The sequence below is a fragment of the Struthio camelus genome, chromosome 19, assembly GCF_040807025.1.
Source record: "Struthio camelus isolate bStrCam1 chromosome 19, bStrCam1.hap1, whole genome shotgun sequence".
Classification (NCBI taxonomy): domain Eukaryota; kingdom Metazoa; phylum Chordata; class Aves; order Struthioniformes; family Struthionidae; genus Struthio; species Struthio camelus.
In genome coordinates this window covers 1,458,359-1,479,853 of record NC_090960.1, presented here as the reverse complement: position 1 = coordinate 1,479,853, position 21,495 = coordinate 1,458,359, and the positions used below count along the sequence as shown (strand labels likewise).

Genomic DNA, 21,495 nt, shown 5'->3' with positions numbered 1-21,495 from the left:
TCTGCCTGCCCCACAGGTACTGCCTGCCCCACGGACACCCCTGCCCTGTAGCTGTGTCTGCCCCACAGACACCCCTGCTCCATAGCTGTGCCTGCCCCACAGATACCCCTGCCCCATGGACACCCCTGCCCTTGTAGCTGTGTCTGCCCCACAGACACCCCTGCTCCATAGCTGTGCATGCCCCACAGATTCCCCTGCCCCACAGACACCCCTGCTCCATAGCTCTGCCTGCCCCATAGACACCCCTGCTCCGTAGCTCTGCCTGCCCCACAGACACCCCTGCCCCATGGCTCTGCCTGCCCCACAGGTACCCCAACCCCATGGCTCTGCCTGCCCCACAGACACCCCTGCCCCATGGCTCTGCCTGCCCCACAGTACCCCAACCCCATGGCTCTGCCTGCCCCACAGACATCCCAGCCCCATGGCTTTGTCTGCCCCGTAGCTCTGCCCGCCCCACAGACACCCCTGCCCCATGGCTCTGCCTGCCCCACAGGTACCCCAACCCCATGGCTCTGCCTGCCCCATAGACATCCCAACCCCATGGCTTTGTCTGCCCCGTAGCTCTGCCTGCCCCACAGACACCCCTGCCCCATGGCTCTGCCTGCCCCACAGGTACCCCAACCCCATGGCTTTGTCTGCCCCGTGGCTCTGCCCGCCCCACAGACACCCGTGCCCCGCCGCTGTCCCCGCCCCACGGCTCCCTCCTCCGCCCGCCCCATTTTTGCGCCTCAACCAACCCCGACGTCTCCCCGCCCCCTTAAGCTTGACTGACAGCCGCCGCAGCCAACGGGAGAGCGGTCGCCCCGCGGGCGGGCCAATGGGCCGGGCGGGTGCGGGGCGGGGGGCGGCGGCGGCGGCGGCGGCGGTAGGCTGCGCGCGGGGCGGCCCGTGAGGGGGCGCGGGGTCCGTCGGGCTGCGCTCGCGGCCTGCGCTGCCCGGGCGCGCGGCGACCCCCCGCCGAGGGCCGCGATCCGCCGGCCGGGCCGGGGGCAGGGCGCGGGCTCGGGGCCTTTGTTCTGGGGTCCCCTCCCAGGGGGCTTGTGAGAGGGGGAGCCAGGGCGGTATAACGGGGTCCGGTCCCCCCCCCCCCCGGGGGCTGTGGAGGGGGGTTTCTACGGGGAGGGAGGGGCTTGTGAGAGGGGAGCCAGGGCGGTATAACGGGGTCCGGTCCCCCCCCAAGGGCTGTGGAGGGGGGTTTCTGCGGGGGGGGGGTTGTGAGAGGGGACCTAGGGCGGTATAACGGGGTCCGGTCCCCCCCCCCGGGGGCTGTGGAGGGGGGTTTCTACGGGGAGGGGGGGGCTTGTGAGAGGGGAGCCAAGGTGGTATAACGGGGTGCCCCCCCCCGGGGGGCTGTGGAGGGGGGTTTCTGCGGGGGGGGGTTGTGAGAGGGGACCTAGGGCGGTATAACAGGGTCCGGTCCCCCCCCGGGGGCTGTGGAGGGGGGTTTCTCTGTGGGGGCTGCGAGAGGGGGACTCAGGGTGGTATAACAGGATACCCCCCCCAGGGGGCTGTGAGAGCAGGACCCCAGGGCTGAATAAAGCAGTGCACCCCCCCCCCCCGCGGAGGGGGGTCCTGGGGAGGTAGGACCCCCCAGGGAACCCCTTTGGGGTGTGTGAGGAGGGTTCCCCCCACTTTGGGTGCTGTGTAACGGGGGGGGGGCCCTCAGTGCGAGCAGAGCCGAGGAGGGTCACGGCGTGGGGGGTCGCGTCCCCCAGGGTCCCGGTCACCCCTTCCCTGGGGCCTGAGGCTGCCCCTAGCGCTGCGGTCGCAGGAGGTCCGGGCAGGTAAGGAACCCCCCGTCGCCTCCTTGGGGGCCCCCTCGCCAGCCCGGTCTCTCCCGCTTGCGCCCTGGTTGCGAGTGTCCCTGGCTGGGCCGGGGGCACAGGGACGTGGTGCTGGCCCCTTGGTCCCTGCGTGGGGAGAGGGGGTGGCTGGGCTGGGTTTGGCTGGGGGAGGTTCAGAGCAGACTCTGCCCCGCGGCGCTTGCTGCCGGCTTGGGGCTGCGTTCGGAGCAGCCCCGACCTGTGGGCTACGGCAGCAGGGTTGACTGCGGGGCTGGGGCCTGCTTTTCGTGAATGCCTTAAAAATAACAGTATGACAGGGATGGACTAAGGACATAGAGATAAGAGTACTCAGTTTCCTTTGTATGCAGCAAAGTGATGGCTCAGCTCACGGAGGAAACTTTTAGACTTTACTGCTCCTTATCTTAGCAGAGAAAAGCTCTCATCTTGCTTCGCCAGCTCTCTTCGGCTGCGTTCAGATGCTGAAGCACTGGGCAGTGCGTTGCTGTTTGGACACGCGCCCTGGCTTTTGCACCCACAGGCTGCAGAAGAAAAAGCGTGTCTCTGTGATCTACCCGGTCCCAAGCCAAGCGCTAGCTGAGGTTAGGGCCTGTTTTCTTGGTGTAAGCTTGGTGGTTTCCATAGAGAGCCTTTTGTTTACACTGGTTTTAGGAGCCAAAGGCATTGCGAATGTCTTTTGTACAGCTTAGGGGTGTGTGTAGGGTGAAATCAAATCATTGGAGGAGAGGGGAAAATGTCTATTCGTTTTAGGTACTGTTTAGGTATGTTATTACTATTTAAAGAAATAAAGCAATGTTGTGGAGTCATTGTGCAATTGCCTGGGGACTGGAGAAGTGGAGATGAGCGAGCAATGGCTTCTGGGTCTGAACCCTGTGATGGGAGAGAAAGCAAGGGCAAAACTAAGAAATTGCTGCCTCCTGAGTGGGAAAGGGCAGGCCGTGAGCCGGACCTCTACTTACGTTCTTGGAGAGGGCATGGCCTTCATGCATTGCTTACTGATGGGTTTGTCAGAAGTTTCTAAACAGTTTTTTGCCAGAAACAGGGAGCAGATCCTGGGGGAAGGATCTCTCTTTTATTTGCCCCATTTCTTATGCTTCTTCAGTGTCATTGCCCAAGAGAGGGCACTGGGTGAGGTGAACCTTTGGTCTTAGTGGATGTGGCAGCAATCGTTCCTCTTCCGGCCAGGCTCTGTAGCCAGTGAAAGAGGCTGGCGTGAGGAATGAGGCTTTTCTTCTTTTTATGAGTCGCCTCTCTGGAAACAGTCTGGTCTGTTGAAATGAGCATTAGCTTCCTGGTCTGTAAAATGGGGCAGCGGTACTTGGTGTGGCTGGCTGGGGAATTAACTAGGTCAAATATTAATACAATGGCTGCTGGTTTCAGGTACTGTAGTTGTAGGGAGTTCAGCTAAAGATGTGCCAGGTTGTATTTTTAGGGTCATTAAGCACATGCAAATGTGGAGGAAGGTGCTTTGTCCCCTTTGAAAACCGGGCCCTCTGGGGATGAAATCTTGGACCTCTTTTGCCGAGGTCAGCGTACATGTTTTGAAGGAGCTTGGAGCGGGGAGTCTGAGCTGGGTGAGATGTTGGCCAGCGAATGTAAAGTCTGTGTTTGGGCTAGTGGGAGAAAGGTGGGAGCCGAATGAGTTGTTTTCTTACCATATAAAACTGGATGCATCCTTCTTTGTGTCTTCACTTCACCTTGTCCACTGCATCCTCAGGGCCTCCCCTTTTGAAAATGAAGAGCACCCGTAGCAGTTCCTCGTTCCAAGGTGTCAGTTCTGACAGCGTGGACTTGAGCCTAACAGGCCTCCCTGTGCAGGTTACGCGACGCCCGAGCAGCGCGTCTCCTGCCAAGCACATGGCCCGCTCCATCTCAGTCATCACTGACAGCAAACCAAAGAAGAATGCTCTGGTGAGTCTTGGGGAGAAGTCCTTCATCCCAACCCTTCCTCTAGGTAGGGTGAGGAGACGTGTGCGCATAGGCAGGTATATGACATATCTTGATGCACTTTTACTCTCTTGGTTGCTGAGTGTCTAACTGCGGGTGTGCTTCCCCATTGCACTGATTCTGCAAGCCGAGTTTTGAAATGCAGTCTGGGGAGGGAGGTGCTGCTGAGGAGGGCCTTGCGGTCCCCTATGGAGCACATGGCACTGCTGCACATTCATCAGAGAGCAGCCAGATCACCTTCAGGGAAGGAAGAGTTAGACGGGTCCAGGTGCTACCTAGACCTGCAGTGTGTGGGTGCTGCACTGCTGTGTTCTCTCTCTAACTACATGGTAAAAGCCTTGATTATCACCTGCTCGTTAGGTCTCTTCTCAGCCCTTCTTATGTAGACAGAAGGGCAAGCAGTGAAAGCAGCCAACTTCACACGCCTCTCTTCTCTTCCTTGCTCTCCACCTCCCTTCCCTGATTTCCTTTTGGAAACTCTCTTGAGTTCCTGATATCTTCTGCCAAATACTGCAGTGCTTTCAAGCCCAATCCTGTGCTTTGCTGAGCACCCTCTGTTCTTGCTGAGGTCAGCGGGAGTTGAAGATTCTCGGTGTCTTGCAGAATGGGAACTTTGAGTGTTTTTTCAGCAGAGTGAAAGAGCCCCAGGTACTTACTGGGCTCTGTAAAAATTCACTAGCGGAGAATCTCTGCACTCTTTGCTGAGTAATTCCTGCTGGCTTGGCACTCTTCCTTAGCATTTATTCCCAGGACAGGTAATAAACACAGCCCTTCTCTGCTGGGGGACTTAAAACAAATGAATGCGTTTCTGCTTGCTCAGCAGCTACACAGGAGCCCAAGAGGGAGCTGGGTGTAATTCCACTCTCTCTCAAGGAGAGGTTAGCAACCATAGGAATATCAAAAACATCTTATCTGTGCTCAGTAGAAGGGGGTGGAAGGGTAGTACCAACAGCAGTGCTATTTTAGGATGCCTTACTCAGCTGGGGGAGCCTGCCTAGTCCAGGCATCCCAGCTCTGTCTGATCCCGATTCTCTTTAAAATCACTGCTGACTATAACTTTCTACTCCGCAGGAAGATGCGGGATCCCGGGCAATTAACAACCTCCGGAGATCCAATAGCACCACCCAAGTTAACCAGCGGGTGAACAGAACGCTCAGGTACAGCTCCAGCCATCTGTGTGTGTCACTTTGTGTGAAACCCCACTGTTCTGTCTGACACCTCTTGTCCTGTGAGGGAAACGGACCCTTTCTTAACTGTACTTTAACAAATTCTGTCATGTACGTTGTGGGTTGTAGCCTGGCCATGGAGATCCAGGGTCTGTGTTTTTGCGGGGATGTCACGTGATTAGAATTTGGGGAAAGAGAGTGTATTTCTGTGAGTGGGAAGCCCCTGTCACAAATGACACCCAAATTAATTCTGAGGGATGGGACTGTTCACTTAAAACAGCCCCTCGTGGACCCTGCAGACCATAGCCAAGGTGGGGAAAGGAAAGTTGTCCTGGCAGTCGTCAGTCTTCCAGGTACGGTCCCTGCTGTGCTGGAGGCTGCGCAACCGCTGATGTATCTTAAGATCTTCTAGGGGTGGGAACATCAAGTATTAGGAGAAGAAAGTTCTCCTTTTGCCTCCAGTGACTTTGTAGGTTCTGTCTTTAGATTGTGATTTTCTGTTCCCTCTTGTTTCCTTGTGCCCATCCCTTTATGTATTCTATCTCTACGTGTTATGCTGAAGCGTAAAGCTTTATGTAAAAACTAATAATTTACAGATTTCATGACTATGTAATGATTCTCCAGCCCTTTTTCTTCCTTTGTCTTGAGACCGGCACTAGGTATGTCTCAGCTTTATCAGGCCGCTGCTGTGTGTATTGTCAGTCTGCTCTGTTGAGATCAGAGCATGCTTCTTGCTGAAACCGTCTGCTGGGGCACTGCAGTGTGTGCAGAAAGAGAATCCCGGCGGTATTGTCTTGTTGCCGTTTGTCTGCATCTCACGTTAACTCCAGCACGTGTATTTTCCCCTTCTTTCTGCCTTCCTTCGGCTTGGGCTAAAGCCCAGAGCAGACAGGAGACTTCCTGACCTTCTTTGACAGCAGTTCTGGTGGAAGAAAGAAACTGGCGAGTCTGAGCAAAGCCTCCCCAGAGAAAAAATCGACATGGAACATCTTGGTAAGGAGGATGGTCTCCCCAGGTGCTGTGGTCTAAGTCCGGCTCTCCTTACTTGAGGAGTCAGTTGGTTTTGGTTTGGTGGGTGAGCCACGCGAAGGTTCTCCCCTGGATCTGAAGATGGGGGTGGTACACTTTGTCTGTGACGGCCATCCTGGTCCTTCCTCAGCCTGCAGTCAAAGCTGGCATGGTGTGAACAGCCAACATGTTCCAAGTCATTGCTCTGGCCTGTTTTGACCGTGGGTCTTTGTGTCTGGCCCAGTATTTTTGGTCCCCTCACCTCCATGTTCCTGGCATGTGGTGAGGGAGGCAGGAAGTGGTTCAGGCAGTGCCTTGAGGCTGCAGGAATGTGGAACAGACATGTTTTTTGGTGCGAGGGAGAAATTGGCTTGTGGAAGAAAACCGTGTTGTTTGAAGAAGTTGGTTTGGTGCTTGCATATGCTTAATACTTGCTAACTCCATGGCAGGACGATCAACCACGAGCGTTCCCTGGCTCATCCGGCACACATGGCTCCGGCACCCTTGAGCCACCGGCAGGCATGAGGAAAAAAGAAGCCACTGTGCTCCTGGCAGCCAATTTCACTGCCAACAACAGGTAGGAGGAGCAGTACTGAACCGGGAGCCCTATGGGCTTGGTGTTAGGAAGAATTAAATTGAAAAAATACCTGGGCAAAGGAGGTGGTGCTGGTGTTCTGTCTCTGCCAGGATATCAGGGTCAAATGTAGGGCAGGCGGATGACAGTTGTGTGTGGCTGGGCTGGCGAGGACATGTCTGGAAGTTGCACAGGAGGTTGACTGATGTGTGGGAAGAGCGAGGCCACTCTAACTGTAGGAAAGGGAACAAGTAAGACTTGAAACCTTCAGGGCTAGGAGAGACTTGAGCAAAGACCGTGGGTTTAAAATGGCCTGAAAGGCAGGCTCTGTTACATCTGCCCAAGCTGGGCCTGTCTGGTGTCTGCCTGTGTCACGTGACAGCTACAGAGGAGCAAGCTCTAGGGAGCGAGTGAATTGCTTGTGAGGACTCCTCTGCGTTTTGCCTTCAGATTGAGCAAGTCCTTATGCCTTGTCCTCTCTCCACAAAAGGAGCAACAAGGGCGCGATGGGCAACTGCGTCACCACCATGGTGCACAACAACTACTCCACCACTGATAAGGGGCCTGCACCCAAAAGCTCCAACCAAGCACCGAGCTCCCTCAAGTAAGTGGGTGAGGTCCTGCTTTGTGCAGAATTTCAAGGCTGCTTCACCCTGTGTCCGTGTGGGCCAATCCCGTTCACTGTGCAGATGTGGCACAGAACAGGGCAGGATGGTACCAAGTAGCTTCCTCTTCTGCCTTAGCAATGTTATCAAAGCAGCCTCAAATGAGGACAACGAAAGCAGCAGTTTCATGAAGTCTCAGAAGAATTTCTCCAGCAACAACATCATGACCCACAACAACAACAGCAGTCTACTCCGGAGGAAGGAGGTGACTGAAGAAGAGGCGGAGAGGTGAGGCAGAGCTGGTGCGTGATGGCTGATGAGAAGAGATAGGAGGGCAGCGCCAAATTAAAGGGCGAGCTTGGGAGTCGAGAGCAGGGGAGCTGGTACCGGTTTGTACCTGTCCTGTGGGGCTCTAGCTTCTGGAACAGTTCCTCACCTGCATTGGCTGCTGAAGGGTTGTGTTGCTGTACCCTGTCTGCGCCTTGGCTCTGTTTTGAGTTCTTCTCATCAAAGGAGCAAGTTCCTCCTATCCCAAATATCAGCCTAGGAGAAGGCCTTGTTGAGTCAGAGCGTAAGGAGGCCAGTACAAGTCCTAGTGCTGTGGGTGAGCAGTCCCTCGCCCTCCTGCAGCAGAATGTGATTGTCCTGCCAGGCTCTGGTGGCTGAGGAGGGCCTTGGGGCCCTGCTGACCTTTCCCTTTCTTACAGGTTCATTCAGCAGGTGAATGTTGCAGCTGTAACTATCCAACGCTGGTACCGACACCACTCACAAAGGCACAGGATGGGAGCAGCTGCTCTGGGGCGCCTGTTGGCTTCCAAAAGAGAGGTGTGTCTCCTGGCTTGTAGCTTAGGCCCTTTTAAAACTAGATGTCTTGCTTGTTTCAGTGAGGGAGGAAAATTAGTTCCTTTAGTCACCAGACAGTCCACCCAAGAACTGAGCTGTTAGAGACAAGGGGACTTTTACATTGCATCTAGCCAGCCTCTCGCAGTACTGAGAGATGGAGGAGGTCCTGCTAATTACATGTAGCTGTCACTGCAGTGAGGGACTGACTGTGTAGGTGGGAAACACTAGTATTGATTTCGATGTGAGTTCGGGCTGTGAGCCCCTGGGATGAGTGCTGCATGTCTCCATTGTATTTGTTGCCTTTCCTTTAGCTGCAAGCAGACAGTTGGCAGTAACAACAGTAATCCCGCTGAATTCTTGCTGTCTTGGACACTCTCGTGGCCAAAGGAGGGATACCCTGTCTCAGCTCATTGTAGCAAATCAGTAAACAGTTGGCTCATTAGAAAGTGACGTGTCGTCTGCAGCTATTTGTGTTCCTTTGTATTTAATTATTTATCCCAATAACAAAAAGTGCTGGAGCTCTTGTATGTGCAATTCTATTTTTAAGCCTTGTCTCTTCAGTGGTTTCAGACCCAGATGACAAATAATTGCATTTAATGTCTAAAGAAAACAAGCTGTCCTAAAGTGGAGTTTTTCTGAGGGCAAGGAGGGGAAGGTTGGAGAGGGGATGGAAAGCCTTCTGGATATGGGGTGACTCCAGGTGTGATGCATCCTTTTCCACTTCCCTGCTGCAGGTGGTGGGTGCTGGAGAGTTCTCAATAACATTGTTTTGATCCTTCTGTCTGGAAGGAAAGGCAGCAGCAGATGGAGGAGGGGAACATTCTGGATTTGCATGAGAAAAAGGATGAGGAACGTCGGAAGATCCGAGAGGAGAAAGCACGCCTGGCCCGACGTGCTGCTGTCCAGGTAGGGATGAGGCAAGGGCATTGTGGCCTGGCTGAGACCAGTCTGTTGACTGTCTTTGTTTGTGAGACAGTGAAAGGGCCTTTTCTCTGCGTCTTTAGGGCTTTGCAGAAGCAGAATGGAAATGGAGTGTTCCCTGTGGAGAAGGAGGTGCCATAGAGCAGTTTCCCTTTGTGGTCCTGCCAAGGCTTGGCAGCTCATTCAGAGCTTGTGAAGACGATGCTGGTTTCGATCTAGTTCTTGGGGAAAGGGTGACCATGCTGAAAAAGGGAGACTGCAACTGCAGCTCCTCGGAGCAGTTAAGGAGGAGAGAGGCTCAGGAACAGAACCGTCTTTGGGAACAGGATCCCTCCAGGGTGGCTGGCGAGAGGGCTGACCCCTGCTCTGTGTTCTGTGCCTGTTGGTCATGTTTCCGGAAAGCACCTGAGCGCTTTGCAATCTTTAACCTCTTCTTGTAGCCCTCTGTGGCAGGCAAGGCCTGGTACTTCTGGAGCTCAGATGGGAAGCTGGATCTAATACAGAGCATGGAGAGTTGTACACTGGCTTGCAGTATAGCTGAAAAGACTTTAAGATAACCCAGTTTTACTTTGCCCTAAATGGAATCATGTTTCAGCCGAAAGGGACAGCAGTGAACAACTGGAGGAGGAGACCACCTTAAAATGCTGCTACAGTCATGCAAACATCTGCTTGTGCCTTAACTGACTTCCTAAAACTCAGCTAAGGCAACACCTTGGGCACTGCATCATTGCTCCACTGCATGGTGCTTGGCCCTCGAGCTGATGATGCAGCATGGACTAGTGAGAGCCCCTTGACGGAGAAGCCAAAGGACGCTGTGCAATGATGTATGAACAGCCTTTGCTCACAGGTAGAGCTGGCAGGACCTTGGTCACCACCTCCTGTTTGCTCACAGGGTCACAGAGGAGAGCTGTTGTTTCTCTGCTTTCCCTTTCTCTGAACAAGGTTGTCCTGGCTAGCCCTTTAGCACCTGAGCGTGTAGGTTGTTGCTGTCTCCCAAGCCCTTGCTAACACTTGCAAAGCAATGCAGGTACATGTCAGAACGCACCCGGTGCTGAGCAGGGTGCTGATGGCTTGTCTGTCCCTACAGGAGCTGCAACAGAAAAGGGCCCAAAAGGCTTCTGACGCAAAGCGCTTGGCAGAAGAAGAGCTTGCACTGATGAAGGAGAGCAGAAGGGCCGCAAAGAAAAAGCCTGCCAAACCTGCTTCTGCAAAGAATGTCAGTCCAGCCAACAGTGTCATCAAAGCCAATAATGCTGGTGAGTCCCTTCTGCAGGTTTCTGATGCTTTTGGAGAGGTGTTTGACATGAGGGGGAAGGAGGAGGATGGAGGGGCAGTGCTCATGAGGTGAGCTGCCTGAAGGGGGCTGGTTGTTAAAAACATTTGAAAACAGTCTGATTCCTGCAGATGCCAATTTCCACTCAGTTACTGCAGAGCCAGAAGAAAGCACCGTCGCAGACCTCAGCTCCATGCCTTCACAGGATCACGGGGCAGAGGACAAGTTGCAGGTGGGCCTAGCTTTGCCTCCTGGTGCTCCTGGCACCAGCTGTTCTGCTGGTGCAGCTTTGGAGCCTGGGTTCGCTTCTGGGGATATCCAGCAGACTGTTTTGCTGCAAAGTGTATGTCTTCTCCCCTAGGATGTGAGCTCCAGAGAGACAGGCAGAGAGGATCTGGAGATGGTGGTTACTGCTGCCAGCAGGGCTCAGTCCAAAGTCACTCTCAATGAGCTGCTGGACACCCTCAGGCTGCTGGAGGAAGAGCCAGAGCTGCTGCCCCAGCCGAAACTCTTCAAGAAGGACAAATATGCCTGGATAGATGGGGTAAGCAGAGGGCTGAGGCTGGTCACATCCACCCCTAGATAGAGTTGGCTGCCTTGTGAAAACAGGCCCTTCTCCAAGGGCTTCTTCCATCCAGCGCTTGCTGGGTTGTGGAGAGCAAGAAGGCCGAGAAAGGCAGCTGGTTGACTTCCTCTGGGAGTGCCAGTACAGGCAGCAGAAGAGTTTGGTGCAGTTGTGGCTTGGGCCTTCACAAGGAGGAGTGAAATTGTGCGAGGGCTGCAGTGGGAGAGGGCATGACCACAGAGGATGAAGACTGATCACTGGAGGACAGTGGGAAAACTGGGTTCCACTGGGTGCCTGCTGGGGAATAACCAACACCTTTTTTTCTGAGCCTTCCCCTTGGGGCTGTTGTAGTGCAGGGTGCCTTCCTTGTTAACTGCTGTGTCTGCCCAGCAGGAGCCGGACTCCAATTCCCTGACTGCTGATAACTTGGAGAAGTTTGGGAAGTTGAACCATTCGCCTGGGGTCCCTGAGGATGGAGCCCTGCTCTCAGAGGCCAAACTCCAAAGCATCATCAGCTTCCTGGACGAGATGGAGAAGTCTGAACAGGAGAGGCCCAGATCTGCTGCTTCGGTGACGCAGCGGGAGGTGAGTGCTGAAGCAAGAGGCCCTTTGTATTGGAGAGACGGTGTGCGACCCTGCGGGGAAGAGGGCTCTCTGCTTGTCCTGGTTCCAGGTGGTTCCCAGCTCCTTTTAATCCATTTTTTGTGTGACAGGGACTCCTCTCTGAAGAGGAGCTGGCTCACTTGGAGCAGGCATCAGTTGTTGCCACGGAAGTCACCAGCTCCATTATGAGGCTGAAGCTGGAAGTGGAGGAGAAGAAGCGAGCTGTCAGCCTGCTGCAAACAGCACTGGTGCGTAAGCCAGATGTGCTTGCTTGCTGGGGAGCGAAGGCCAAGAGCCCTTGACAGGTTATTCTTGGAGCAGTGTCTTTACAGCAAGAAGACAGCTTTGTGAGCGGGACTTACCTTCTGTGTCCCCAGCAGTGTTTAAGTACTGCCGTGCTCCTAGATCTAATGCGGAGGAGCCAGAGGGGCATGTTCTGCCTGGGTGTGGAGCAGTCTTAAGTTCTTCTTAGCGTGGGAAAGATGCCACGCGTGACCCTTTCAATTAATAAAGTTGTTCACTGCTGCTTTGCTGTGGTAAGCCCAGTTTGGTGTGGACTTCTCAGCTTTCTCCTTGCTGCCTGTCTGATTTGAAAATCATCTTCAAACTCCTCTCCTTGGCATATTCATGACCAGTCCAGAAGGCCCCAGCCAGGGCCTGTCTGTGTGATGCCCTTTTCTGGGCTGAACTCTCCTTTTCTCTGTCACCTGGGGGTTTGGCCTGCCCTGCTTGGCAGTAGGGCAGGATGTGGCAGGACCAGGCACTCTTTTCTTGTTCCTGGTTGGTCTGGCCCTCTGGCCCGACAGCGCTTTCCTGGTTTGATAGTTATCTCCTGTGTAGATGCCTGGGCTGGTGTAACATCTTCCTCTAATGTCTCATGGCTCTATTTGTCCCCTGTATCCAACAGGCTCAGCAGAGGGAACTGACTGTTCGGCACGTCAAACAGACCGAGAAGGAGCTCAGCCACCAGCTCAGGCTGCAGAGAGAACAGTATGAGGCCGCTATCCAGCGGCACCTGGCCTTCATCGACAAGGTAATCTCTCCTCCCAACTTTGATTCTTCTGAAGCCAGAAGCCAAGGGCCAGCAGAGGTGGCCGTACTCTGCCAGGCTGTCTGATGCCTTGTCTGTACCCTACCCAGCTCATTGATGATAAGAAGGTGCTGAGTGAGAAGTGTGAGGCCGTGGTAGCTGAGCTGAAACAAGTAGACCAGAAATACAGCAAGAAGATCGCCCAGATGCAGGAGGAGCATGAGCTGGTGAGGGCATGGGGAGGGTGGGGGTGCAGGAAGAAAAGACATGTTCTGATACTGCCATGGCAGGAATGGGACTGTACAGTCTTCTAACCCACAGGGGTTCATATGGGAGCTGGCTATGCTGGTGGCCCCTCCCCAGAGCGATATCATCTCTCATACTTTGGTGAGGCTCAGTTGTTCTGGTGAGCTGTGCCCCTTGCCCAAGAAGTCTATGTTATCTGCAGAGGTTTGCCCTGGCTACCCAGGAGGCTGCTGTCCTCTGCCAGAGGGCTTGCTGCCCCGAGCCAGGTGCGTGGGACTGACCAAGAGCCAGTGTCAGCTCCCAAAGGCACTGCTTGGGAAGAGCCTTCCCCCAAGTCCTGCTGTGGAGGGAGCTCTCCCCTAGTCAGGGAGGTGACCTGGGGGATTTCACTTAAGCCAGAGACAAAAGCAGGTGCTGGGACAAACTCGATGCCACAGAAGAACTTGTGCCTGTGGCCACATCCTTCTATGTGGAGTTGCTACCAAACCCCTTCACTGGATCTGGAATGCACAGAGCCAAATGGGAACAAGATTATAAAGGAACGTGGGATGCATCTTACAGATAAATAACAATAACAGACCTTTGTGGGTTTCACTGTGCTGTTTCTGAGGCCAGAACACACAAACACACAAAGAGCTGTTTTCACCATGAGCCTGTGCAGTGTGATTCATGCCTTGGGGCCTGTCTTCTCCGGGATATGCTGCCTGCTCAATGGGAACAGTTCCTCAGTCCATCCGCAGCTGGCTGCTGGCTTCCCTCAGGAGCGTGAAGAGAGCTCCCTCTTCTGTAGATGGAGACAGTTCGTTTCACTCTGTGCTGAACACTGAGCTGAGCTTGGCAGAAAGAGGCGGTGCAGCTGGCTCACAGCTCTGCTGCGGAGCTTATCCTAGCTCTGCTGCCCCAGTCCCTGTCCGCCCTTAGCCTTGAAGCTCTGTTCATGTCCAGGACTGCCTGGAGTGGAGACAGCCATTTGCACCGGTTTGAACCTGTTTTAACATGTACCCTAACAGAAAGTGAAGACTCATTTTGCCTTACTGTTTAAACCTGAGTTTTGAGTCCAGCTGGGAGGAAGGAGCCAGTGCAATATTGCTTCCTGCAGAGGTGTTTGCTGCTGCAGCCAGTGCAGACCCACTTCAGAGAATGGGCTCAGTGTAGTAGATGAGGTGCCTCCGTTATCTCTCACTCCCTGTTCAAAGCAGGGCAGCGGTGGTGGGAACGGCCTGGGAGCTGTGGAGGTGATGCAGAGAGAATTTCCTCCTCTCGTGGTTTGCTCTGAGGCCCCTTCACAGCCCTGCTTGGAGTGAGTTGGGCTCCCAGCTCTGCTGAGCGGCTCATTGCAGCATCTGGTTCCTTTGCATGGTGGGGAAGAACTACTGAGTAATGTTTTTCCCCATGGGGTCTCCTGCAGCAGGGCCTGTCCTTGTGGCTGGAGCCAACCCCCTGACCACACAGCACCCTCCTGGAGCAGAGCTGGCTCTGCCCTTGCCCTGGAGCTGCTATTGCCCTCAGTGCTGCCAGGCACTCGGTGCATCTGTGTGTTAACTACCCCTGCTTGGCTGCACCTCCTGCTCTCCTTGCCTCGACACATCTGCAACCCCCTTCCATCTCTGCCGCAGCCCGGCTTTCTCGTGTGCACACCTCTGTTTGGTTTTGCCTCTCTTACCTCTCTCTTCTCCTCTTCCTTCTATGATTCTGTGATTCCCTTTCTCTTTCCCTCTCCTTCTTTCTTTCTCCTCAGGTCTGGCGCACTTTGGGCCCCTTTTGTGAGGTAAATGTGTTCTTTGCAATTTCTGTGCCTTGCCCCCCGCTCTCGCACGCTGACCTGCTGCTGCTGCTCTTTGGGCGGCAGGCAGCAGTACTGAGATGGAAATATGCCCCTGCACCCTAGGTCTGGGGAGGAAATGGGAGCTCTCAGCTTGACAGGAGAGTCAGCTCTGTGAAGGAACACCTTCACCCTATCTCCCCAGGTAATGGGCTCAACCACTGCCTTGGGGCTGTCCCTCTCCTCCAGTGCTGATTTTGCTGCTCTTCCCTGCCCTTTTCGCTTAAGAGAGCGCCACAGGCTGTGCTGAAGGCCACCTGATGTTCCCCATTCCTCTTTGCCCAGCAGCCAGGTAACAAACCATTGCATGTTCCTGCCACGCTTCTCATTTTTTGAAGCTGTGAGGTTTCCCCAGCGTGGTGGACGTTGTCCTCATCTGCCTCTCCCTGAAACTGAGCCATTTCTGGCCAGGCTTGTGCCTTCCATGGGCCAGTGGCTTTCTCAACAGAAACCCCATCGCAAAAGTATGTGGCTGATTGCTTCAACCTGCTTTTGCCAAAGAGAAGCCTGGAGAAGAGCTCTCTGAGCAGCAGGGCCTGAGTGCTTCAGCAGCCTTGTCACTTGATTAATCAGGCCCAGCCCTGAGGAAGGCTGGAGAGGTAAATGCAGGCAAAGGAAAAAGCGAGAGCAGTGGTTGTGCCTGGGCTATGCAGCCTTTTAGGGTCTTTGGAAGAGCCTTGTGGCACTGCAGAAACTTGGTCTGTGGTGATATTGCAGTGTTCTTGAAAAGGTGTATCTCTCTGTCCTCCTTGGGGGCCTTCTACCCACCCCCTAAGCCAGGGAGAAGGGAAGGTTGGGGAAGGAAGTATCTTCAAATATGACTCCAGATCCAGCCTACAGACAGACTGCTCTGCATGCAACCATCTGCTCTCAGAGGAGCATCAGAGGCCTGGAGTTCCCGTCTCTTCTCCAATAGGTGTCCTCATTTGTCAGCCACTTCCAGCAGGCCCTTTTCTAAGGGTTTTGCCCTTTTCCCCCATGCTCAAGTTCTGCAGGGCGGCAGCAGCAGCCCAATCTCACAAGGGAGGAAAAGGCACTGGGGGAGTATACATCTAGTTCACTGAACTGGGGAGAACATGCCTGGCCAGGGCTGTTTGTGTGCTCTGCGTGCAGCTGTGGTCATCCGCTCTTGCCTACAACTTCCTATTCAACAGCCGAACTCCCAGGCTGATACGAGTTTTTTCTCCCCTACCTTGTCTCTGAAGTTTTCTGTTTTGTTTCCAAACAGGAGATCAAGAAACTCAAGGAACTGATGAGTGCAACAGAGAAAATAAGGCGAGAGAAGTGGATGGATGAGAAAACCAAAAAGATCAAAGAAATCACTGTGAAAGGTATAGGCACGTGCCCTCAGCTGTGGCCTGGAGATGGGTGGGTGTAGGTATCATCATATCTGTGCTGTTCCCAGGACAGGGACCTTTTGTGTAATAAGGTGCTGATACCTCTGGGAAGGTATTCAGTGGGGGCAGTCTCTGCTCCTTGTGTTCGGTAGAGACAGATGCTCTCTCCTTTCCTTACCAGCCTTCTCTTTACTCAGGTAACATGTTCATGGTCTCCTCACCAGCTAGTTAGGGCCAAGAGATCTATGCCTGGTGTTTGCATGCAGACGGCCCCAAGGCTGTGTGGTAACTGTCCTTCCCTGCTGTCCCAGGGCTGGAGCCAGAGATCCAGAAACTCATCGCCAAACACAAGCAGGACATCAAGAAGCTGAAGATGCTGCACGAGGCAGAACTGCTGCAATCTGATGAGCGGGCAGCCCAGCGCTACTTCCGTCAGGCAGAGGAGCTGCGGGACCTGCTGGAGCGTGAGAAGGAGGAGCAGAGCCAGCGGGAGAGGGAGCTGGCCCGGCAGCGGTATGTTGCAGCAGAAGTGAGCACAGTTCAGAGCTGGACAACGTGGAGGGTGGTGTTCATCATGTGACAGTGGGTTTGTGACGTGTTCAGCAGTTAGTATCCGCATAAAACAGCCCCTTCTCCCTCCACCAACCCTGAGGTGCCAGATGCCAGTGAACCAGGGACTTGGGTGTCCTCTACAGTCAAACTGGCCCCTGGTTGGCCACGGGAAGGGTGGGATGGTGGGATGGGGCGGGGAGAAGACAGGCCACTGCAGTGCCACCATACTCGTGAGAACTGGGGGCAAACGCCCCAAGCCAGACAGATCCCTGAGGCTTCTCTGCCCCCATAGGTGTGAGAAGCACCTGGAGCAGGAGGAGCAGGCGCTGCAGCAGCAGCGACGCCGGCTCTACGCAGAGGTGGCTGAGGAGAAGGAGCGGCTCAGCCAGCAAGCGGCAAGGTGAGAGGGCTGGGAGCAGGCCCAGTGCAGTATCCGTGTGGCTGGGTTGCATGGTAGCTGCCAGCTCTCATTGGGCAAGTTGCCTGAGGATTTGGAGCAGTCCTGAGCTTAGAACAGTGGGGCTGGTTTCCCTGGGCAAGGCTCCCTTGGGAAGAGGGGTGGTACTCAAGAGGGGCCGAGGTGGAGCAGCCTGAGAAGATCACGGCTGGACAGTTGACGTTGGGCCAGCCACGGACGTTAAAAGCTGTGATCTGTCTGTGGGCAGGCAGAGAGCAGAGCTGGAGGAGCTGAGGCAGCAGCTGGAGGCGAACAGCTCTGCTGTCACCAAGGCACTGAAGGAGGAATATGCAAAGGAGAAGGAAGAGCGTGAGAGGCGGCATCAGGTCTGTTTTTCCCCTTACCTCTGGGGTGTCCCCTTGCTGGGCCCTGGCTTCCGGTGCGTGCAAGCTTGCCGTACTTGTGCACAGGCAGTGCAACTGCCAGTGCATCGCTGCAGCCCTGAGCTGCATGCACGGGGCTGGGACTGGGGCTGTATTACCACATGCTGGCTCCACTGCACAGCCTGGTGGCAGTGTTGGTACCTTCCACTAGAGCTGTGTGAGTGAGGGCTGCTCCCATCAGCAAGTGTGGGGTGCAGGGGCTGGCAGAGCTGGGCAGGTGCTGAGCGTTTGCCACTCTCGCTCGTCTCTCTGTAGGCAGAAGTGAAGGTGCTGAAGGACCGGCTGGAGATTGAGAAGCAGGCCTGGGAGGCAAACTACATGAAGAAGGAGGTAACAGCTAGGGCTGGTCTTCTCTGAAGGTGTCACCCTTGGGGCTCAGAGGGGACTTGAGGCAACATTTGCCATCTCTGTCTCTGTCCCCAGGAAGCCTGGCTGCTCTCCCGGGAGCGGGAGCTGAGGGAGGAGGTGAGGAAGGAGAGAGACAAAGAGATCGAGTTGGTAATCCAGCGCCTGGAGGCCGACATGTCCTCCGCCAAGGAGGAGTGCGAGAGGGCGGCAGAGAACAGGTGGGGAGGGAGTGGGTGGACTGAACCTGCAAGTTCTCACTCCTCGAGGGCTATTTCCCTTCCCCACATCCCCTGAAGCTGTCCAGTGAGCTCTGGAAACGATGGGATTGTACTGCCCTAGACTCCACATTTCTCTGACAGAGTGCCAGGAGAGCACCCCAGCAGAGGAATAGGGGAGCAGAGTGACAAGCAGTGAGATGAGCTCCATGCTGCCCCACGAGAGGCAGCTTCCCCTCCTTCAGTTTCTAGCTAGATCTGTAATGGCCTCTGCCCAGTGGTTTCCTTCACACTTTGCTGTGTTGGCCTTTTCTGCATTTGGCCTGAAGTCACGGGCTGCCTTTGTGCATTTATTCTACCCACTAACTGCTCTGTGCACATCTACCTGTGCATGGGCGTGGTTAGCTTGTGCAGCGTTGTGCAGGAGCGCTGCAGTGTGCAGATCCAGGGCAGTGTTAGCTCAGAAAGGAAGAGTGGGCAGGGATGAAGGTTTACTCCCTCCCTTACTGAATAGCAAAGCACGTGCCTCATCAGCGCTCTTTGCTCCAGGCCCAAGAGGGTGACACAAACCCAGGAAAGCAGAAAGTGATATGGCAGCGGCCAGCCTTATCTAGACACAATACCTGGCTTTTGCACGCTGCTTTGCACCCGCTTGAAGGGTCTACTTGTGGGAACAGAGCAACTTTCATTGATTTCTCCTCCAGGGACCCCAGTGGCTGCCCTCTTGCAGCCTGGTCTCCTTGGCAGCCAGCTCCTCTCGCCCGTTCTCAGGGTGAGGGGAAGGTCAGGACAGATTGAAAGGAACCTGCACATGTTCAGAGCCTGAGAGCTGACAGCCACGCAGAGCAGGGAGCCTGTCTGTGCGCGGTGAGAACAGCCTGGGGTCCTATGAATGTCAACAAGAACACTTTGAACAGGGCACTGCTGCCTTCTCCAGGCCAAGGACAGTCTTTTACTGTGTAAAGAGCCCTGGACCTCCTGTGGGGCAAATCACGCCGTTGCTGCTGTGTTGTGGTTGCTCCTGCAGTGCAGAGGAGGCTGGGGATGGCCCCAGTGTGTCTGCTGCACTAGGCTGAGCTGGGCTGCCTGTTCTTTCCTCGCTTTAGGATTAAGAGGATCCGAGACAAGTATGAGGCAGAGGTCCAGGAGCTGGAGCGATCTGAGCGGAAGCTGCAGGAGCGCTGCAATGAACTGAAGGGGCGGCAGGCTGAGCTGGAAGGGGAGAGCCTTCGTCTGCAGGGCCTGGTGAAGCACAAGGAGCAGGAGGTGGAAGAGATAAGGAAGGTGAGTGGAGAGCAGAGGTCGGAGGTCTGGCTCCTCTCCCTGCTCTGTGCCCGGACTGGCACTGAACCCCTTGCAGCACTCTGTGCCCATCAGCAGCTTGATTTAACCTCTGCCCTGCCACAGGTGAGGGACCAGCTGGCCCAGGAGCGGAGCAGCCTGGCAGAAGTGATCCGCCAGGAATTTGCTGACAGGCTAGTGGGGACAGAGGAGGAGAACAAGCGGCTAAAGGCAGAGATGGCAGAGATGAGAGCTCGGCATCGCCTGGAGCTGGACAGGGTAGTGCGGGAAAAGGATGAAGAGCTGGAGGAAGTTCACAGGAGGTGAGGCTGTCTGGCTTGGCTTCGTGCTGGGCTGCCCCAGGCTGGGCTCACAGCTGGGGCAGTGGATGCAGAGCTAGCCCAGGTCTGTTGCAAGAATGCGTCCGCAGCGTTGCATCCTCAGGTATTGTTTCCAGTCCTGGCAGGGTGAATACGGGAGCAAGGTCACCTCAGTTGGCTACCTGCTTTGCCACCATGAATCCTCTGGCCTTTGTGGTGACTTCTAGTCTGTTCTGTGTCCTCCTGTCCCCAGGGCTGCTCCCTTGTGTGCCTGGAGGACATGCAAAGGCCTGACTCCGTCTAGTGAGGAGTGAGGAGACGGTGCTGTGAACTGGGCTGAGCATCAGATCAGGCAGCTGATTTAATGCTTCCTCTCTTTCCCTTGAGTCTGCCTGTGGGGGAGGGATTTTGCAAATGAAACAAGAATCTGAACTGGAAGCAAATCTCTTGCAAGAGCTCTCTCTGCGTGGGTACTGAGTGCTGTAATAACTGCTTTAGCATAGTACAGACCCATCTCTGTGGCATCTGTGTATAGAGCTGTTCAGCAGTAGCTGTAATGAGCTGCTTTTGTATGAGCAAACTGTCTTCCCCAGAGCCAGCCAAGCGATTCCCACTTGCTCCAGGAACCAGACTCATACCCTGACCCCAAGATAACAAGGGTGTCCCTTCCCCTTCCATCCTTTGCCTACAGCCTGGCAAAGGTTGAAATCCAGAGTCTGGTGCTCTGAGAGCTGTGGGGAGAGGGTTACAGCAGGAACCATGGGTTTGAGAAACGGGAAGAAACTTGAAGTAGCTCCCCTGTTACCCTGTTAATGAAGTCTTTTGAAGTTAACGTCCCCGTCTTACTACAGATTACTTGATCCAAACTACGTAATGCTCACCAGTGAATAAAGGCACCCTGAACTGCAGAGCAGCTGTTCTTTGGCTTCGTGCAATATTTGCTGGGGTGGGACGATGCTGTGGAGAGGAACGAGGGGCTGCAGTTCCTTGGGCTGTCTTTAGCCTTGCTAAAATCCCCACCCGGTGGCAAGGGGCAAGCCTGGTGTTTGGGGCCTGGGCATCAGGGACAAAAGACTCAGCCCCTTTTTTGTCCGTCTGCTCAGGGTGAAGACAGCCATTGTGAAGAAGGAAGAGAGCGTGAACAGCCTTCGGAAGCAGTATGAAGTAAGTGAGCGGGGCTGCGGGTGGCATGGGCCCCTGCTCTGGGTGCCTGTCCTGCCCCATGGAGCTGCAGCTCTGCTCCCAGGACACAATTAACTCTCCTCGCTCTCCCTGTGGTCTGTTCCAGGTGGCTGTGAAGAGAGCTGACCACCTGGAAGCCCTTCTAGAGCAACAGCGAAAACAGCTGCTGGCTGCCAAATAAGTGTCCTGCCATGCAGGGGCTGCCGTTCTGTGGCACGTGGCCAGATGGGGTGAGGGTGCCCTGGGGATGCCCACTGGACACGTGCTCTGTGTGAGCTGATGCCGATGTATGCGCATAGGGGATGTGTGTGTGCACGGCTGGGCTGGGCTTCCCTCACGTGTGCTGTTGGTGGTTGTTTTTGTTTTTGTTTTGTTTTTTTTTTCATTTACAACCTCTGTGACTTGTGCCTCGGTCCGTGACTCCTGCTAGGGGCACTGAGCAATGTTCGAGTTTTCTGTGGTTGTATTTTAACAATAAAATTTGTGCTGATTTCTACATCCATTTCTGTTTAATCTGTATCCCCTGAGGAAAGGGAAGTCTCTGTGCCATTGGCATCCATGCCTTTTTCTTACATGCTAGTGCATTTGTCCCTGTTCTGTGTGGGACAGAGGGGCATGAGCTGCTCTTACTCACTGTGTGACCAGGCAGCAGACCCTCCCTAGCTGATGTCCTGGATCCTGAGCCTTTTCCCATGGTGGAAGGCGTGGGACCTGCGAGTCAGGGCTGAGCCAGACAGGCAGAGGTGGGAGAGAGGAGACCGTTCTTTTGAGCAGTTAGAGGTTTTTCAAGTCAGGACCTCTGTTCTGGCATCTGAGCTGAGCAAGCCCCCTGCCCAACCAGCAGTGAATGTGGCCTCTGGAGATACACAGGTGCCCACCTCCCTTCTTTTTCTCAGCTGTAGCCTGTTAAAAGCTGGGGGGGGGGGTGAGGGGTGGGCTGTGAGCGTGGTCACAGGGCACCCTGGAGTCCCACCTGCCTGCAAACACCTGCTTGCTCAAGCCTATGCTTGGGCAG

At 54.9% G+C, this 21,495-nt stretch overlaps 1 protein-coding gene across 19 annotated transcripts; it reads left to right on the top strand.

Moving 5' to 3' along the window:
• The first annotated feature begins 1,456 nt into the window (after positions 1–1,456).
• CEP131 (centrosomal protein 131) lies at positions 1,457–20,982 on the top strand. Of its 19 annotated transcripts, none has more exons than XM_068913584.1 (27): positions 1,481–1,784; positions 2,211–2,383; positions 3,520–3,713; positions 4,821–4,906; positions 5,794–5,908; positions 6,373–6,500; positions 6,988–7,101; positions 7,241–7,390; positions 7,810–7,927; positions 8,735–8,851; positions 9,954–10,122; positions 10,271–10,371; positions 10,501–10,683; positions 11,098–11,289; positions 11,418–11,555; positions 12,215–12,340; positions 12,448–12,564; positions 15,634–15,736; positions 16,054–16,255; positions 16,587–16,694; positions 16,960–17,077; positions 17,390–17,464; positions 17,558–17,700; positions 18,804–18,981; positions 19,105–19,301; positions 20,402–20,462; positions 20,587–20,982. In XM_068913584.1, exons 3-27 carry the CDS (start codon positions 3,537–3,539, stop codon positions 20,659–20,661), a joined length of 3,291 nt encoding a protein of 1,096 aa, XP_068769685.1. In that variant the 5' UTR covers positions 1,481–1,784; positions 2,211–2,383; positions 3,520–3,536; the 3' UTR covers positions 20,662–20,982. The 19 variants fall into 19 exon arrangements, 16 of the variants coding, with proteins under 16 accessions (XP_068769694.1, XP_068769690.1, XP_068769696.1 ...); XR_011135488.1 differs by lacking the exon at positions 1,481–1,784 and adding an exon at positions 14,322–14,351 and having other exon boundaries at positions 1,821–2,383; positions 17,558–17,599; XM_068913582.1 differs by lacking the exon at positions 1,481–1,784 and adding an exon at positions 14,322–14,351 and having other exon boundaries at positions 1,822–2,383.
• The last annotated feature ends 513 nt before the right edge of the window (positions 20,983–21,495 follow it).

What these genes read in the sequence shown, in the direction of transcription:
- CEP131 (XM_068913582.1), top strand. Translation starts at nt 3,537, where the DNA reads ATGAAGAGCACCCGTAGCAGTTCCTCGTTCCAAGGTGTCAGTTCTGAC. An exon ending in CAAAGAAATCACTGTGAAAG is followed by an intron (nt 15,737 to 16,053) that starts GTATAGGCACGT and finishes CTGCTGTCCCAG; the next exon opens with GGCTGGAGCCAGAGATCCAG. An exon ending in AGCGTGAGAGGCGGCATCAG is followed by an intron (nt 17,078 to 17,389) that starts GTCTGTTTTTCC and finishes GTCTCTCTGTAG; the next exon opens with GCAGAAGTGAAGGTGCTGAA.